This window comes from Aptenodytes forsteri, unplaced genomic scaffold (assembly GCF_000699145.1).
Source record: "Aptenodytes forsteri isolate BGI_AS27 unplaced genomic scaffold, ASM69914v1 Scaffold180, whole genome shotgun sequence".
Lineage (NCBI taxonomy): Eukaryota > Metazoa > Chordata > Aves > Sphenisciformes > Spheniscidae > Aptenodytes > Aptenodytes forsteri.
The window spans coordinates 1,724,005-1,743,482 of record NW_008795486.1 but is presented as its reverse complement, the minus strand read 5'-3'; the positions used below and the strand labels follow the sequence as shown (position 1 = coordinate 1,743,482).

General features: G+C 36.9%; 1 protein-coding gene across 3 annotated transcripts in view; it reads left to right on the top strand.

Annotated features, from left to right (window-relative positions):
* PICALM (phosphatidylinositol binding clathrin assembly protein) overlaps nt 1-19,478 on the top strand; it is a 70,867-nt gene that overhangs the window by 15,995 nt on the left and 35,394 nt on the right. For all 3 annotated transcript variants that reach the window (XM_009281328.2, XM_009281327.2, XM_019472609.1), the window contains exons 2-6: nt 11,431-11,573; nt 13,764-13,839; nt 15,431-15,533; nt 17,721-17,814; nt 18,335-18,446. In XM_009281328.2, the coding sequence (XP_009279603.1) occupies nt 11,431-11,573; nt 13,764-13,839; nt 15,431-15,533; nt 17,721-17,814; nt 18,335-18,446 (528 nt within the window). The remainder of the gene's footprint in view (nt 1-11,430; nt 11,574-13,763; nt 13,840-15,430; nt 15,534-17,720; nt 17,815-18,334; nt 18,447-19,478) is intronic.

Here is a 19,478-nt window from a genome sequence, read left to right as displayed (position 1 = left end):
ATCCACTGTGTATGACTCTCCATGCTATAAATATTATATTGGATACTTAAATATTTATTATAATATTTAATATAGTAATTTAATATTATACTTTAAAATAGTAAACTTAAATATTTATTTCAATATTGAATCAGATGGCCGTCATTCAAAATCAAAGCCTGCCCAGCCACCTGTCCTAATGTGTTCTCAAACAGCGCTGCTCATACAGAGCCCTTAAGGTATGTACCTGCCTTCTAGCTCATCAGAACCTAAAGAAGTAGATGCATCCTCAAGTGTTTACATTTACATGCTCTGAAAATACTGACCTAATGTTGAACAAATAACTATTCATAACTTTATTCATGAATGCATTGAAACTAGCATATGATCACTGGAAAAGAATACGTGTTTTTCCCTGGTTTAAATAGGCCAATGGGTTAAATACTCAGATTGAATGTACTGCTTATGCAAGAATTGTCATGTTAGTTGGCCGATAGAGGCATTTTTCATCTTGTAATAAAGAATCACCTTTAGAATATGATTCATAGGCTCATTATTAAGCATGTTTGTAAAGATAGGATCAAGGCTCTACGTGTACAGATACTTTTCAATGGGAATAATGTGTTAGTGTATGTGTGGGAGCTAATACTTATTTTGGACTAGATTTCATTATAAAATACTTTTAAAAGGTACTGTGGGAATTGAATGTAGAGCAGAAGCGCTCAGGAGTTCTAGCATGTCTTGCATAATTCTCAGCCTTAGGGTGCTGCAGCAGTAGTTGATTTGTTGTCTTGTTTAGAGGAAGAACTTAAGGTCTTTTCTTAAGAGTAATGCAATATAGATAAAACTTGGAACTTTGCAAGGATAATGCTTTAGCAGAAGAAAAATACTTGGACATCTGAAAAGCTGTCATAAGAAGTGTTACTGAAATTAGAGGGGGAGAAAAATCTTACCTGTATAAGTAACCTTATACATCCATCTCTTCTTTATATGAAATACATGCAATTAGAAGTTCACAAACATTTTGGAAATCACAAACAATGTATACATGGTGCTCAGGAAGAAAACTTTGACAGCAGTGTTTGGCAGAAAATTTTTGATCTCTGATCTGGATCGTTCATGCTGATAAGTCCCTCCCCTAGTTTAAATTTGTTAAACTTGGTATACGTGTTTCAGTTAAATAATAGTGTTGCATGTGGGAGATTGTAACTGATGAATTGAATCACTGATGGTTATTCATCTAAAGAATTTTTTGCCAGTATGCCACATCCACTCCAGAGGTACATTAACCTTTAATTTCATAATAATTAACTTAAAAACATGCCTGTCTAAAAGGGGAGAAAATGATACTGAGATGGCTCAAACATTAACAGGCCTTTTTTCTTTAAGCTTCACAAGAGATAATTGTGACTAGATATTTAGTACAGTTATTATTTACAAGAGGAAAGGAATGCTTCCCCCCCCAAAAAAAAAAAAAAAGAAAAAGAAAACAACCTACGCTAAGGAATATCTACTTACATTGGTTGAATTCAAATTGGCAGGACTGGGTAAGCATCATCTGAAATGAAATTTCTGACTCTAGCTTAAATAATCTCTTAAATTTTTGGTGGCTGTCTCTAAGAAAATGTGAATACTGAAGAACAGACAAAAAGGAATCGTAGGGTGAGGACCTGGAAAATTAATCTCTAGAAAGACAATTAATATCTTTTAAATACTTTTGTATTGATTAATATTTTAAGATTTTAACAAAGATAGTTCTCTCCTGTTACAACAACTGATCTTGATGGGTACAGGTAACAAGCATGTTTTTTGCTGTGTTTTTTCTGCATGACTCTAGCGCATGGGAGAACTGCTTCAATACAGGCTGCTTACATCACTGCCATCAAATTGGAGGATATTTAAAGTGGAGAGTATGTCTGTATCTGGTTCTAATGATGCTTTTTATTAATAACTGGTATGTTGAATACACCATGTGTTAACAGAGAATAGCATTGTGCTGGGAATGTTTGCAGCTGCTCTTCAGACTAAGATTAGAAGACAAAGTTACACTGATAAATTGGAGTAGTACCCATGAATGCTTGCAAGTGCAAAGTTCTAAATGGGTAAGGAAGGTGTCAAAGTTGAGTATAAAAGGATTATCTGAAAGTGCGGGAGCACTACAAGAGGCTTTAACTCATTTCATTTTCATTATAAACCACCAATGTGAGGCTGCAGGAAAGATGGGCATCCTTCCGTACATCTATAGGAGAACGTATGGTGAGACAAAGTTGTCTCTATTATATTTGGTGCTGGGGAGCTTCAAGTATCCACTTGCGGCACTATATTAAAAAAAACCCCAAAATATTAGTGAAACTGTAGAGAATCCAGAGGACATCAGCTGAATTAAGAAGACTGGAAAGTTAGGAAACATTGAAAGAAAAATACTTATTAAGAAAGTAGATAACAGAGGAATAGTGTTTTTTCCATTGTGTTGATGGCTTTTATGCAGAGGGCGGATATTCTGTCTCCACTGAGAAGGACAAGAGGAAGTTCCTTTTTTCATCTGCACCAGAACATCAGGCTTTTGGGATATAAGATAGGCCTAAGGAAACTTGGAATTATGGACATATGGAGTAACCACTGAAGGCCAAGGCAGACATCTTTGGAGAACAGTGGATGACTAGTTGGACAGTTGTGTAATATAATAGCTCATTGTTGCTGAAAGTGGGAGGACTTGTCCACTTCCGTTTTTCCTCTTCTTATTCTTACTTTTGCATGTCATCATCTCCTGTTCTGTAGTGGCTTTTGCCAGTTCTGGTCTTTTGTGAGCCATGTTTTATCTTGTAGGACAATGGAAAAACTATGCAGGGTTGTGTGTCCCCATGTGTCATCCCCTGTCATCCCACCCACCACCACTTAAATTAGTTTTTTTTTTTCTTTTCTGAGAATTTAATATGGTTTGGAGAGAAGTACCCCAGTGCTGGCATAACATAAGCAATGGAAGTGTGTGGCCGTTAGCAGGTAGAGACAGGAATGGGACCACCCTGTTTCATGGCAGTGAGCTGTCATGAAAATATATCCTATGGGTAATTATGTCTAAGATGAAGCAGGGGAATTACATGTTAACTGAGGTCCTTTCCAAACTTTATTGATTTCTGTGATTTGATAGTGATTGAGATGTGATAGGCTGAACCTAAGTTATGAGGGGCTTTGAAAATAAAGTAGCTGGTGTTTGAAATAATATAAAGGGTATTTAGTTGAGGAAGTCAGAAGGAAAGTGTAATTTAAGGCTCGCTCGTGCTTCCCCATTGATGATTCTCCTAGACTAACTGTTCATGTAACCATCCTGACCTGTTCTCATGAATTTGTGTTGGTCTAAAAAACTAACTTACATGATGTGTTAAACTTGCATCAAGATCTAGGTGAATTAAGCTATGGTTTGTATTCAACTTGAAGAGTAGAAATGTTGGGGGAATGAAGGAGTGAGTTAGCTTGTAGCAGTAGCCACATAAGCTAGATCCATTAGCTCCAAGTCTGTTCAGTTGTGAGCTTGATAGCCTTTTCCTTATATAAAAAGGGAGAAGAAGAGTCATAAAACTGAACAAAACTAGTTGTCACTGATACTGGTTCCACAACTGGATGTCTTAGAGAACTCACTCCTCAGAGGGATCCAGGCTCCAACAACCTATACGTTTAGTCAAGACTCTTCAGTAGCTGAGTGGAGCTTAGCAAACCTAGTTGGTCTAAATGGACCTGTTTCAGATGTGGGATTAGAGTAGATGACCTCCAGAGGTTCTGCCCAACATGAATTATTTTATAACTCAGTGATCCTAAGTGTAACTTGGGAGTTATAAGATATGAATTCAAATCTAGACAGCTAGAGAAGGGAATTGAACTTGAGTCTTAGCAGAGTAGACACCTATATGGGTTTGTGGGTTTTTTTGTTTTGTTTCAGCTGTTGGGTTAAGTGGAGGCACCAAAATTTTCCTCACTGCACATGATTTTCAACAGTGTAATAAAATGAAAGTGTTCCAACTTTGAATATTCTGTCTTGTGGAGAAACTGCTCCCCTGGGCGGGGGGGGGGGACACGACACGGAAATCGTGTATCAATAGCTTTTTAAATCTCAAGCGCTTTACTAAAATCCTTTTGTATGGCCATAGGTGAAAGGGGAAAAGATTGATCATAAGCAAATGCACACTCTTGAGTAGAATTGTTTTAAGTGTAGACACTGTCCCATATTCCACCATTAATGATTGACCACAGGTGTTCCCTTGTGCAAGTGGAATGTCAGTCACTAGCGTGTTATCTCTTCAGTTTGAAAGCTAATCAATATGCTAAATGGATTGTGTTCTATTGAATTCTTCTATGTGGACGTAATTTCATAAGAATAATTACTCAACTCATTCAAGAAATGTGTATTTCCTTTTATATTTAAAAAAGAAATGGCTTTGCTATGTGTTTTGGCTTCAGTTACAAATTTACTAATTAGGTAAGCTTGATCTGATGCATACTTGGCTTATACTTTGGATCCATCAATATATATTTAAATTCTAATAATAATTTTTGGCTTTCATCCTGTTAAGAAAAGATGAAGTGTTAAGGCAAATGAGAGCTTCCTGACAACTTCACAAACTTCACTTCTCCTGGCATGCTGAACTTCTGGTAGTTTGTATTTTAGAGTATTTAGATTCTGACTATTCTGGAAGAGTAGGGTATTAAAAATTTTTCATGAAAGTTTTAATTTGTGTGTGATTATGTATGTATCCCTCTTATCACAGTAACTTTCTGGTCTGGGCATTGAGTTTATCTGAAATAAAGCAGCATATGCTATCTGAAAAGTGTGTAATCTATTCGGAATGACCTTTAAGCTTTGACAATACCTTGTGGTAGGGCAGAGATACGTAACATGCACATCTGCCCAAAGGTAATGATACAAAGAAATTAGCTATTTGCTTAATTTAATAGGGTGGTACTTTAATAATCTTAAAAAAAATCATCAAAGAGCTATTCATATATAGGACTTGTTATTGGGCATAGCTGTGTAAATGTGTATTTGTGGAAGATCACAGAATAAATTAGAGACTCCTGTTGGACCTGGAGCTAAGTATGTGCATGTTCTGAATATATAAGCTCAGGCTGTTAATGTGGTTTACTTGATTAATCATCCATAGTGTCTTTTGTATGTTGATTTTATGTTGGCTTGGGAGAAATCAAATATTTGTTTAATATGGTGAAGGTATACATGCCTGCCTTTAATCATGCCTTGTACTTCCAGTGTTTGTTAGGTTCTGAAGTTAAAATATACACTAAGGCAAATTTTTACCCCTTGTGTTGTTCAGGCGGCCATTTCCTTATTGAATCTTGCACTAAGTTGCAGTGCTGCATTTGTGACACCAATTTCTGTGACCATGGGTGGATGTCAAACACAGGCCTGACTCCTGTAAGAAGCTGTTTTGGGGGACACTGAGTTTTTATAACAGTAGTACCTCTAGCAGGGATCAAAAGAAAACATGCTATCTAAGCAAAGCCACTCATACATAGAATAGCTTCAGTGTGAAAACTGGATCCTTGAAACAGTAGCAGTAGTAACTGATCTGCTTGTCTTCTGGAGCTCTTCTTTTTGAGCTCTGTTTTTTAATATCTTTTTAAAAATAAATAAATTGGGCTAATGCTTACAATGCAAACTTCTTGAGTTTCTGGCAAGACCTGTGACTTATTTTATTTTCTAGCTGTAGTTAGTCTTAATATTGTATATGAGCTGCTTCCCAGATTGCAGTACTTGTTTCCTAATCATTTTCCAGTCAACTTCATAAAACTGCAATATCCACAAACGTGTGTGAATGAAGAGCAAAGTGCTCTTATTCTGAAGATTTTTTTGGTTCTGTTTTAGACTAAATTTAGCCAATCTGGAAGAACTAGATATTACCATATTTTTCACTTCATTTTTTTTCATTGGCACTGGGGTAATGAGCTCCTTCGTTGTAACTGTTACTTGGAGATGGTGTTCCGTAGATCACTCATTCTGCTGTAGTTTCCCAACTTATGAGGGCAGTATGTAGTCTAGAATAATTTCTATTCCCAAGTAATTTCCACATTAAGTGGTTTTTTGCACCAGTTTGTCCTGGGCAAGGTCAGCTGCTGAATCTTGCACCAGAATCATCTTACGTTTTTAGTTGTTTTAGCAAACATGAATTCAGATTCAATGAGATGTAGAAAATGGGCAGGTGGCTTACTGGGCAAAGCAGTTCAGCATTTTCAAGCTTTTTGGTGTTCGACCAAAACTAATTATATGAGGGGTTAATTTCATCTGAATTTCATCTGTGTCTGAGGGAATATGTAAATAAAGAATTAACTAACTGGGATGTCACTTACCTTACTCTCCCTTTATGTTTTTGGTGGTTTTTTTTACTGAAGAATGTAATGTGTTTTAACTCTTGGCACTGTGTGTGCCTACTAATGTTGAGTGATCAGTAATTCAATTGCCTGCTTGCTGGATGGGTAGTCTCTCGCATTATAAAAAAAAGAAGTCAGCATGTTGGAGAATATAACCAATTATGCGCTCACTCTAGGTAGCATCTTTGGTATAATAGATGAAAAAGCAATAGTTGGCAAGATGGGAATCTGTCACAGTTGCTTGACCTATTTTGGAGTAACTAGAGGTGTGGGGCGCGCTTTCTGGCCTGGAAGATCTGGTTCTTGTAAATATTTTCAGGTTGATACTTATGAATAGAAACGTTGTTCAAAATGGGAGGTATAGCTAAACCATTGGAAATAATCAGTACATGAAGTACGTAATTCTGGCTTATGTTCAGTTTGCTATTCAAGTTACTGCAAATGATACAGTCTGAGTTAGCGAAGCCTATTTTCAAGCCAAATTTTTATAATCTTACTGCAAATGAATATGGGTAAGATTCTGGAAGGAAATTCATAAGAACATGTTCAGCTTGCTTGATGGTTCTTTTTGTGTGGGGAAGTAGACTGGTTTTTCATAACTTTGTCTTAGGAGGCTGCTAGTGCAGAATGAGGTTCTGCACAAGGAGTTAGGTCACAGGCACGTGTTGAAAGCGCACACGTTCTCTAGGATAATTTGTGGCAGATGCCTTTGTTACTATCTAGGCTGACTGCCCCATGTTTGCCGTGGGTCAAGAATCATATGAACACTTAGCATGGGTTGGCTAATCCACATCTATATGCCTAGTGTGGAGTAGATGCTGTACTTCAACACCTTAGCCTTGTAGTAGCTGCTTTGCGTAGAGGATCGCTTCTTGTTTCTTGGGTATGAATCTTCAGTCTTGCTGTACTTTTACTGTACTTTTCACCTTATACTTCTCTCACCTAATAACTATCAATTGTGTAAAGCAATGAAACATTTGGTTCTTTCCTGTAACGAAGGCTGAACAGTTGTGAAGACTGTAGATACCTTGACTGGGAGTGCGTATGTATTCTTCTTACCCAGAGCATTATACAGTATTTTACTGCACATTTTGTACTAGTTAACTTCAGCAGGATTAGGCAATACAATGCCTTTGGTATAGGAGCAGTTGCCAGTCTTCAGTGTTACTGAAATGTCTGTAGACCAGACCTTTGTTATGATTCCTTGCAAAATCTCTTTGTTGGAAAAAAACAGAACTGAATTATGTGAAAGTCATTTAGTGGTGAAAATTTTAACTGTTATAACAAAAATATGGTTTAGTTTCTTTTAGTTAAAAACAAACTAGAACTGTTTCCTAGGAAAATCTAGTTTTGACATCTCTGCTGAAATTTGGTGTATGATTTAGTGTAGGTAGGTAAATGGAGTTCTTCAAAACATAAGCCTTAACAATCACTTAAATAGGTCTAAGGTTTTGAAATCTTTAGGAATATACTCCTGTTGGAGTACACTACTCTTCTGGACTTTAACTTTGTAAGTCACTTCTCTGTTTTTGCTTGTCTCCATTTTCTCATTCTCTTTCCATAGACAGTACATAAAATTATAGATTACTTTAGGTTGGAAGGGACCTCAGAAGGTCCTTTAATCAACCCCCTGCTTAAACCATGTCAAACTTTAAAAGATCTGGTTGCTTACAGGCTCTAGACCTGTGAACTGTAAGAAACATCTGACTGAAGATAACGTTTATATTCCGCCTCCCTGCCTTTAGCCTTCTGTTCCGCAGATGGAATAAACCCACCTGCTTCAACCGCTTCTTGTGCATTGTGTGCTCTAAGCCCTGGCCATCCTGATGGCCTTTCTCCGGGCTGTCTCCAGCTACATCCGTGGATGTGACTGTGCATTCATTGCTGTCTAAGCTTCCCTCATACAACTCTCCCAGCCAGCTGCAAGCTTAACTTAAAATTCTTGTTGCTAACTGCTGCCTTCTTTGAAACAATGATCAATGTTTATTGTTTAGTATCTCTGTGCTCTGTGTCTTATGCTATGGAAGTTGTAGCAGCTTTTAGAGTTGGGAAGGTGGTTTGTACTTCCCAGGAGAGTGTCTTTTTCAGCTGTGAGGTGTTGTGGGCATTAATGCAGAAAGACAACAGAGTCAGTGACTTTCCTTTCTATAGTATTGGTGGGGGTAAGTATTCAATCCTTCTCCTTCTCTCCTATGACAAGAAGTTCAAAGATGAAAAGTCATCACGGTTTCACCAAGGCTTATCCCTTTTTGTTTGCTTGATATTTTGTTTGTTTGATTTTTGTTCTTTTCTAAGGTTAAAGCTATTCCCATTAGTGCCTTGCCCTTTGGTTATATACCTGCCTGTCGTATTGCTCATACCAAACCCAGTAACTAGCAGTTGTGCGATATGTTGCTTTGGGCACTTAGGTTTCAAAATATGTAGCTAATATTTTCATAGGTGGGTGTGAGACGGGTTGTGTAAAGTGTAGGATGTGAAAATAATTATATATTTGTTCCTCTCCCTTAATGAAGGGTGTCTGTGAGAATAGGATAAATAAGCAAGAACACTGTATGCGACAGTCTTCCTGAACAGGCAGTGCAGCAGTGTGGGATGCAGGGTACTGTCTTCTCTTCTGCTGTGTCTGTATTATGCTTCTTATGCTATGGTTAGCACAAAAACCGCTGATCTAATCTGGATTTAAATGTACAAATATTTCTTTATCTAATTAGCATTGCTCATGCAAATACTTTTCAAAGAAGCTTTTAGATAGATGTAACTTTTTTGAAACGTATATGATGTAGGCACTTTGGGGTATCAGGACATACATCAGATTATTAAGCATCTGTGTTGTTCAACCTGCATTTTGTAGAGAAAGAAACTTCATGTTTTGCTAAACTTAGTTTGTAGTAACTGGTATTGCAGTGACTCTTTCCCTTGTTTGCATTTGCAAATTTACTTCCTTCCATTCAAGGCTAGACTTGCCTGTGTACTTCTGTTCTTGCCTATGTTCTCTCCCAGTTAGCTACTAGTTCTCCTTCCTAATATGCCTGCCCTCTCTCCCCCCGCCCCCCAAGTTCATTCATATGCTTTTCACATAAACACTCATCAGTTCTGTGAGGAATGATTTTCTGCTGGGTTACAGAGCCTGTTTTCTTTTACACACCGCAACAGATACCAAAACATGATTTGAAAGTCCAGTGACGTTTTAGAAAACGTTTCTTCTGGCACAAAACATCACCTAGAATGGATATAACTTTTTAGTAATTTTAGATAGTGGATTTTCAAGTGGCACCTTTTTCTTTGTTACTGTTGACTAGTTGGCAAATGTTGCATTTAAGAATAGAAGTTCTCACTTTCTAATATGCATTTGCACCTCTTATGCCAAAATGTATGACTTGGCATCCTGTGATGCATATACCTTTGCATTTAATGTGCATTCCTGCCAGATAGCCTTGCACAAAACTGCTTGTGTTATTACTTAGGTGGGAAGACCTGAAGATCAAGAAGCTGCAGGGCTTGGTTTTAATGATCCAGTTCAGAGCATCTCTCTTGCTGAGTAATATCCTAGCATTGTCTTAACAGCCCCAAATCATCATCCAATAATAGATAACTGTGACTTAAAAATGAGGTCATGAATGCCTGTAGTCATCACAGTTTTACTTGTAGATAAAGGATGGCTAATCTCTCCATCTCATTACATTTTGAATGTGGAAATAATTTCCTGCTTGCTTCCTTTAATACTTAAACTTGTAAATAGCAGCTTTTTCAGTTCTGACCGTACTAATTCTGAGTTTGCAGTAGCCATGCTTACCCGCTTCTGCGGCTGAAGGAGGGTCCTGTCTTTCAGGAGTCCTTCTTGATGAATGATTCCTAGTTTACAGCTATGAACATAGAATGTTCATAGCAGGATATAAAACTGTCTTCAAAGGCTTAACGTTTCCCTTCAGATTAAACAGATGTTCCAGTTAGTCTTAGTAGCCCATAGACAGGCAGGCGTAGGGCTTACTCAAGGCTTGATCCTTTTTGAGCTATGGCCTTTGGCAGGCTGGCAGTTTGAGTGAAAATTACTGTTTTGGTTTTGGGGTGGTAATAGTAGTAAAATGTCATCAGTACTATGTTGCATTAAGTTTAAGCTTCATATTAAATGCTAGCAAGCTGTTATACCACATTTGGATGTTAATATGGTTGCTTCTGTTGTATTTGTCACTGTAGCATCATGATCTTAAGTCATCGCTTCCTTCATCGGCATTTGGAAATAAGTTACTGGATTATTACGTATTATTATATCAGTTATATTATGAGTATGGTTCCTCGTGGTTATACAGTTGTGACAGTAGCAAATCTAGAAGAAAGATAGGGTAACTTTTTTTAACAACTGTTTGAAGAGTCACTAGATCTTGTCTACTAGAAGTCCAGGTTGAACAAAAATTGGGTAGCTTTGTTTTAGCTAGCCAACCCCAGGTTTTGCTGTGCTCCTAACCATCTTTTCAGTTAATAACCCACTTTGTTGTAACTAAATTCATCTGTCAGCTTCTGGCATTGTAGCTAGAGGCTTATTTTTTCACTTAACATTTCCTGTGTCCTTTTGAAGATGTTGATTGCGTTGTATCAAAACTAAGCAGTATTTTAATGTTTTATTACTCACATTGAACCAATGTCTAGGAGGGTTTACTGGTCTATTAAGAGACCAGAAATCTGAGGTTTACAATTAATTCTAGTCATAATCTTCCAGTAAAACTTGATTAAATGGTAACATGTAAGAATTATTTTGCTATTAATGCTTTAGATGTTTGAAAGCTGGGAGTTGTTAGTCAGGTAGTGTAAGTCATTAGGGTACTTCTGTTCCAGGACCTTCTAAGGCAACTGCAAAACCAACTAAGGACCAGGAATCTTGGTAGTGAGCAGAGTGGAGTTTGTATTACGAGGTTCTGGTAGAGCAGTGCCATGGTGCTTTTTAAGAAATTATTTATTTTACTGGAAAGCCCCTCAGTTTTCATAGAAAATATTACTATATTAAAAGAGTGTACTGATTTTTTTGTATGTTATTGATCTTCCTTCACAGAACTCATAATAATAAAAATTTCTGTATTGCAGATTTAATCCAGTGCACAAATGAGATGAATGTGAACATCCCACAACTGGCAGACAGTTTGTTTGAAAGAACTACCAACAGTAGCTGGGTAGTGGTCTTCAAATCTCTCATCACAACCCATCACCTAATGGTGTATGGAAATGAGGTAATACAAAAAATAGTATGTCTGAGAACAGTTACAGCACTTCATTTCTATAAATGTCAGCTAAATGCTTCCACTAATTATCTTTGTAAGAAAATCTTTATTTTTACCTTTTTGTGTCTTAACTCTGCATGAACACAGGTCTCATTATGTGTTTGTCTACTTTGTTTGTACTTTAAAGTTTGTAATTCTAGAATGAAAAGTAAGTGTCCTCAATGCTGGAGGTACCTTTTTCTGTGGTGTTATTCTAATAATAAAAAACCAAACAGATGAAACCAACAGAAATTATCTTGAATGGAGTTCTGAAAGCTGAAAATGAAAGCATTTTTAGGTTCATGCTGTAGCTAATCCAGATGGTCTTTTCTGCCAGATAATTCGATTCTGAACGGATTTGTACCATCACCCCGTAACCTTTTGCAGTGAAGGCAAATGTGTGCCTGTGAGCTGGCTTTGAGCATCTAAATAACACCAAATACTGTAGAACAATTAAACAAAACCCCAATTTAAACAAAAAGGAATAAGCTTGTTTTGTTCCACAGCTTGAATTCCTATGGGGCCTTATTTTTTGAGATGCCAAGCCAAGCATAGCAGCAGCTTGAATTTTCTGCATTTAAAAAAACCCCCAAACTATACTTCGAAGGCTGCTTTAACATTCCTTTTTACTGCAAACAGTCAGTATAATGTAAGCTATGTGAATTTTGGAATTAAGAGGGATACCTTCAGAAAATTACAAGTAGAATTTTGTGGAGAGGACCAAAGCTTCTCATTTCACGTTGCATTCAGAGTTCTTATAGGTCGTGTAACTGCTTCCTCTGGCTGACTGGCTGTTTTGTGAAGGATTTTAAGTTTTAAAAAAAAAAAAAATATATAATGGTTTCTCTCGCAGGTCAGCTGCAGTGTATTTCTGGTCTTGGTGAAAAATCTATACTTTGAAGCTAAGTAAGCCACAAGAGGGCAAACTTCTCGTGTTGACTTTAAGCATTATCACTGGGATAACTGACACTTTCCAAAATAGACTCTACACTTCTGCTGTGCTTGCACTTTGAGTCATAATTTTTAAACTGATACCAATACACTTCATAGTAATTAAAGGTATTTCATGGGACTACTGTCTGAAATATTTTCCATTTTAAGAATAAAACTGCCAAACAAATTTTGCTTGCCAGATGTGTTACAGAAGTAATGAGGGCAAGATTGCTGCTCAAGATGAAACTTTTCACAGCTAGAAGTAGTACTTGAACAATGAACGTGAAAATTGAGTGCTTGTGAAAATGTCTAGAAGTTTATAGAGAATCTGTAAATCCCTTTGTAAAAAAACTGAGAAGTGTTTGGTCCTCCAGCTTTTGCTTAATTCATTTATAGCTAAGTACTGAGTGCTTTTACCCTTCTCCAGTCTTTATTTATATGTAACCTGTGTATTTATGCTAATGAAAATAATTCAGTAGTACATGTTACACTAATCACAACTATTTTTCCTCTGTCCAAATGTTATTACAAGTGAATGATTGGTTTATTTTTGTAGCAGCTCTCTATACAGTGGTTCACAAGACAAAATTATTTTTCCTACTGAATATGACCTGAAATGTGTCTTTACAAGATGAAAATAGCATCGTTCATTTTTGTGAAACATAATTCAGAATTATATGTAACTAATGAGATGTACTAAGTGTGATACTGTGTTAAAGTATTATATGGATTCTTATGTTTGTTTAACGTTTGATTTATAAGCCAACTAATCTTTGTATCACCTTATTTTCATATTTGAGCTAAGTACTATTAAAATTGTATGCTGAGCAAAGATGCCTTGGCTAATTGGTAAAATGAAATCAACTGTTATAAAATTGAAGTTAGTGAAACAATTGTGAGCATGTAAAATGAGAACGTATTTGGGGGGATTTTTTCAGAAGTTTCCAATTCCATATTCTGGCTTAAAATAAACAGTCTTTCAGTCAGAGGCCTTCATGCAGTATCTACATGATTTTGCTTTGTTCACAGATTTTTACATAAAAAATAATAACTAGCTTCATTTGAAAACTTAGCTGAGTTTTTGTAATAGTTTCCAGATTTGAAATCAGTCTTAAAGCATAAAAGCTGAATTTCATAAGCTGGATAAAAAGAGTTTCTAGTACTGTTACCTCAGTTCCAGCTCATTGGTAATATAGTAAAAGCATTCAAATTTTTCCTTTCATCTAGCGTTTTATCCAGTATCTGGCGTCCAGAAACACATTGTTTAATTTGAGCAATTTCCTAGACAAAAGTGGATTGCAAGGTAAGGTGTCTTTTTCATTAAAAGTTAGTAGTGTGCTGGGGGACAGTAAATACAACTTGGTAACTCTAATGGACTGTGTCATTTAAGAAGTAATTTCTGTCTGTTTTACCCCAGACTGCATTTCTTCATTTACAGTGCTATTGTGGCATGGCAGAAGCTGTCTGCTGGAGGAATTTGTTGTGTCTTTTAGGAAAGGCTTACTTATAAATGCTTCTAACTTTCTTAGCTAAACAGATCTGACTTAGTATTCCTCCTATTTCTGAAGAGATTTCTCCATTTGGAGAGGTATATTTTGATTAGTAAGTTAAATTTAAAAAAATGCATCATATGTACATCAGATGTAGCATGTCATAGAATCATAGAATCATTGAGGTTGGAAAAGACCTCTAAGATCATCGAGTCCAACCATCAACCCAACACCACCATGCCCACTAAACCATGTCCCTAAGTGCCTCATCTACACGTCTTTTAAATACCTCCAGGGATGGTGACTCAACCACTTCCCTGGGCAGCCTGTTCCAATGTTTCACCACTCTTTCAGTAAAGACATTTTTCCTCACGTCCAATCTAAACCTCCCCTGGCACAACTTGAGGCCATTTCCTCTTGTCCTATCACTTGTTACTTCGGAGAAGAGACCGACACCCACCTCACTACAACCTCCTTTCAGGTAGTTGTAGAGAGCAAAGTGAGAGTCAGTGAGACAAGTGTCTAAAAAAAAAAATAAATAAATTAACTTCTTGGGAGACTGTTTGAAGACCATTCCATCCATCTTTGAGACTAATTCTATGGGCAAATAAGTTTCTCTCTGGTTCAGATTTTTCAGCTGAAATACCCTTCCAAATTGTTATGCTGCAGTTCAGTGCAGTTCTGATCGTACATGTAGCTGTCATCTTTTTTTCTCCTGAGGTCATTTCTTACTTTCTGCATTGCTTTTTATATAGCTGGTTCTAATCTTTGCCACAGGTGTACTAAAAAAGGCACACAGAATGGTTGCCTGGGGACAGAAACCTGCTCAGTGATAACCGAGGGTCTACCAAATTGCCTCATTTTATTGTCTTAACTTCCATGGTCTCAGTATAGACTATGAACAAATCTTGGTCCATATCCTTGGACTGACAGTTATCAAAATGTTTCCTATTGCCACTGTCTTAACATAGAAAAATTTCTATCATGTCTTAACGTTTCCTTCAATGCCTCTTTCTGCTCAGTTGTAAATGAGAGAATGTGTTGTGGAGTTGATGCAAACGTCTTCGTGAATGCATCGTGTAATTTCTCTGGTAGTAATTTCTATCATAGTATGAGAGAACTTGCATGAAGATACTTTGTTTTGCCTTTGGAAGTTATTTCATTAGGAAGTGAAGTGTAAACTTCTACATAGTTCAGGTCTTCTAGATATTTGGAGTATTGTCTGTTTAATTTACATGGTGACTACAATGATGTACACAGCTCTTTGTAACAGATGAACTATACAAAATCAGGCAAAAATATAATGAAGCTGTCTTGCGTTAATATCTTGCACGTTATTTAGAGCAAGGTTCTTGATCTTTAATTGACTAGGTAAGTAATAAGCTTCTGAAACTTGTTTTTTAGGTTATGACATGTCAACGTTTATCAGACGATATAGTAGGTATCTGAATGAAAAGGCAGTTTCCTATAGACAAGTGGCTTTTGACTTCACAAAAGTAAAAAGAGGGTAAGGACTGTATTTTGTTTTGCTTATCTTGAGGTTTTGTCTTATGTCCTGTAATTCAAGTGGAAAATACCAATGTTGGCTCCAACTTAGTACAGACAGTAATGTCTGCTTTTGTCAGTTGGATAACTCCCATGACACACAAAGGCTCGACTGCCCAGTTATGTATATTGCAAAAATATTTTACTTCAGTTATTGTAACTTTACTTCTTTAAACATTAACAGTTTAATATAAAGAAGTGAAAAATGGTATGCATCAAAGTATATATCAAAAAAGTAGAAGTTTGGACAAATCTTCCACGATAGATCAGAGTTACTTTGTCTTGCATGTAGTATAGGGGACTATGCAATTTACTTGTGTTTCTAGCTCTGGAATGTTTAAATGACAGGTGTTTCATGAAACACCTTGCAGTCCTTTCTGGTATTTCTCTGTTCTTGTCCCAAAATGTATGACGTTTACTACCTTTGTAAAGGTAGTGCAATTCATACTTTTAACAGAACATTGTAGTAGATGCTACTCAGAAGAGTTTGTCTACATGAATTAAAATTTTCCCTGGAAAGTGAGCTCCTTTAAGAGAAATCAGTTGTTTGAGACTAGGTACCGGTTTACATGTAAAATAACGCAGTGCAGAGCACCAGTAGTTGGGTAAATTGCATGTTATAGTGAACGATGGAATTCATCTGGAGATCTCCTTCATTGGGAAGGCTGGAGAGGATGTACTGGTCACAGTTGAAAGTCTTTCCATCTTTGTCCATTACCTCTGTATGCAGTGCTTTTTAAAGTTTAAAAACATAATTTTAGTTTTACATTCAGGCATCCTTTATCATCCATACACAGGAAAATTTATCTTGATGCTTAAAAGTTAATTCTTAACTAACCCACAAAAATCTCAACCTAAAACTGTTGCAATAGTGGGCTGCCTAATGAAATCTTGCATTAGTGTTACAAAGCCATTTAAAATTGGCCCGAGAAGACTGTCCAAATCCCTTACACCTCCTTGCTAATACTGTACAGTCCATTTTGTTTTGAAATGTGATGGTAAAGTAAAAGGGGAATGCTTGGGCTCCTTTCACTGTTTCTGCCTTTAGATACGGTTGGAGTCCCAACAACGTAAAACACTTAGCCTTTTCTGCATATAGGATATGTATGTGGTCAGATGGCTGCAGATACACTAGAGACTTACACAATTCCTTTATAATCAGGTGTTTTAGGCCCAATGAGGTGAACTATTTAGCCCACAGCATGTGTCTGGAGGTCCTTCTGTGAGCCAGCAGGAATAACTGTTCTAGTGGCAGCAATCTACCTTTTCTACACCTCATTTTTTTTCTCAGGGGCTCTGCTCCCATGCCCTGCCACGTTAGGTTTATTGCAGTTGCTGTTTGTGGTTAGGAGGGAGTATATGGCACAAGTAGAAAGCTGGAAGCGGTGGGCTCCCCATTGCTTTCCAGCCTGGAGAACAGCCACAGCCTTTTCTGTGCAGATGCACTGTGGGATTTACACTTGCAGGAGACATTTGGTTTGCTGTGTGCATGCTGATGCAACTTGCAAGGCTGTCTGAGTGGTCTTACAGAAAGCAGTTGTTTCTTGCCACTGAGGTGATTTAATCTCTTCCTCAGTTGTTGCTTTTCTTGGATATTTTTAGTCGTAGTCTATTTAATCTGGACAACTAATAAACAACCAAATATTGGTAGTCAGCCATTAAAAGTAAGTTTCATGTAGTCTCTATAATCTTTCTGAAAAAGCTTGAAAAAGATATTGTCACATTTGTTTATTCTTTCTTACTGCTTTTAGTTGAAAAGAAAATCATCCAAACCGACACAGAATAATAATCAGTGACTGGAAAAAACATAGGTAAAAATTTGCTTCAGAAATAACCTTCAGAGCATTTTTTTGGTTACCTGATGCATCATACCTCTGCTATATTTCTGAGCACTATCAGTTTCATTTCCTCTGAATAAAAATTCATCTTGGATTTATATTTTGGCCAAATAAAAGTTGTTGCTTTTGTACCCTGCAGTTATTACAGCTGTATTGGCTAGACAGAGTTCCTAAACAACAGAATGCCTGCTTTGAATGGCAATGATTTAAATGTTTTCTCTGATGACCTATTTTATTGTCTACGTTATGTTTCTCACTAACAATTGCCTTCAAAATTCAGGTGAAGAACTTTCTTTTGTTTTGCACAACAGGGCTGACGGAGTGATGAGAACAATGAGCACAGAAAAACTCTTAAAAACTGTACCAATTATACAAAACCAAATGGATGCACTTCTTGACTTCAATGTAAGTTTAGCAGCGTGTACGTGTCTAACATACTACTGACTTTATTGTACAAACCTGCACAAGCTTGTAAAATAGGTCAAGATTAAAGGTCTTGAACTTGGTTCCATGTTATCTGCACAGTTTAAAGAGCACAAATCATTTTGTTCATTGATATACTCCCAAGAAACCAGAAAAAAGAAATATGATGCTCACTGGAGAGATTGCTTTGTACTAAATTAGTGTTGTTTATTGTGTACATTGTGTAAGAATTGTTTGTTTGTTTGAAAGTTGATTATTTCTGCCCTCTGTCTTTTAGTTATGTTAGTTAACACTAACATTAGTTAACAGAAATGTCTGCCAAAATGACTTGATTTAATTCTGTGCTGAGTGATCCTGTGTTGATTTGCTATGCTGCTACTTTCCATTAATAGACAGTGAGATGACTGGAAAGCATGCCTTGGGATAGAGTACTGGAATTCAACTAGAAGTTTTCTGATAAGGGATCAATTCAATTAAATTAACTATTTTCTGATCTTCTTAGGTCAATAGCAATGAACTTACAAATGGTGTAATTAATGCTGCCTTCATGCTCCTCTTCAAAGATGCCATTAGACTGTTCGCGGCGTATAACGAAGGGATTATTAACCTCTTGGGTAAATATAACTGCTTTCTGCAATGTTAAACTTTGGGGAGGGAGCTCAGTAAACAATCACAAAGAGCTGCTCTTTTTTGAGAAGTTGAAATAGTCTTACTGTAAACACCAAAATACTACTGTTATTTCCAAGTCAGATTTATTTCCAAGGTTTTTCTGTCCAATTGCATTTTCCATTGCATTGTGTACAGGGATGGGTAAATTTCTGAAAACAAAGCCAATTCACGTTTTTCTTCACTTAATTTCTTTCTTGCACTGCTTTGTTTTGTGGTTTGGTGGTGGGTTTTTTTTTTTGTCTCATTGAACTGCGTGGCAAACCAGAATCATGGTATTGATGAGTTTTTCTTTATGAAACAGGATCAGGTTTTGTTTCTTTTTAAGTGGAATAAGTTATGGTCAGCTACAAATTTGCAGTCACAGCATCTGTGATTGCTTGGCTATCAAAACTTGAACATTGGTTAGTTTTAATGACTGGTTGGTTTGTGTTTTTAGAGTATATCTTACGTTTTAAGGGGAACTACAAATTCAGGCTTCAGGCCCTTTCACTTGCACACGCTGGAGATACAGGGGAGCCTAAATTTGGAAAATAATTAAGTTGAAAGTAATCTGTTGATTTGCCTTGGTTTGGTTGTATTCTGTGATTGGATCAAGCTATCTGATTGCCGTTATTACCCAATGCTTGCAAAATGGAAAGCAAAATCCAGAATTAGTCAGTAAAGGACAGTCATGTTTCCAGTCTGAAGCTCCTGTCTACTTCTTTTCCCTCAGTAAGAAGAACTAGCATGCAGTTGCCTTCACTCATGTTTTGAGTGAAGCTTAATATAGAAACAGGCCTTGAAAGTGCTGTTTCAAGGAGAGTGGGACCCTCTCGCTTTTGGTTTTGTAGTCATTTGCATCTCGTTGTAGACCACACCATAACAAGAAGCATCAGTCTGGTAGAGAATACCAAAATCTTGCCTGATATGCGGCCACTGGATTAGAGTAGATGTTTGACTGTCACGTTGTAAAATTGCCTTCCCCCCTCCTCCTTCCC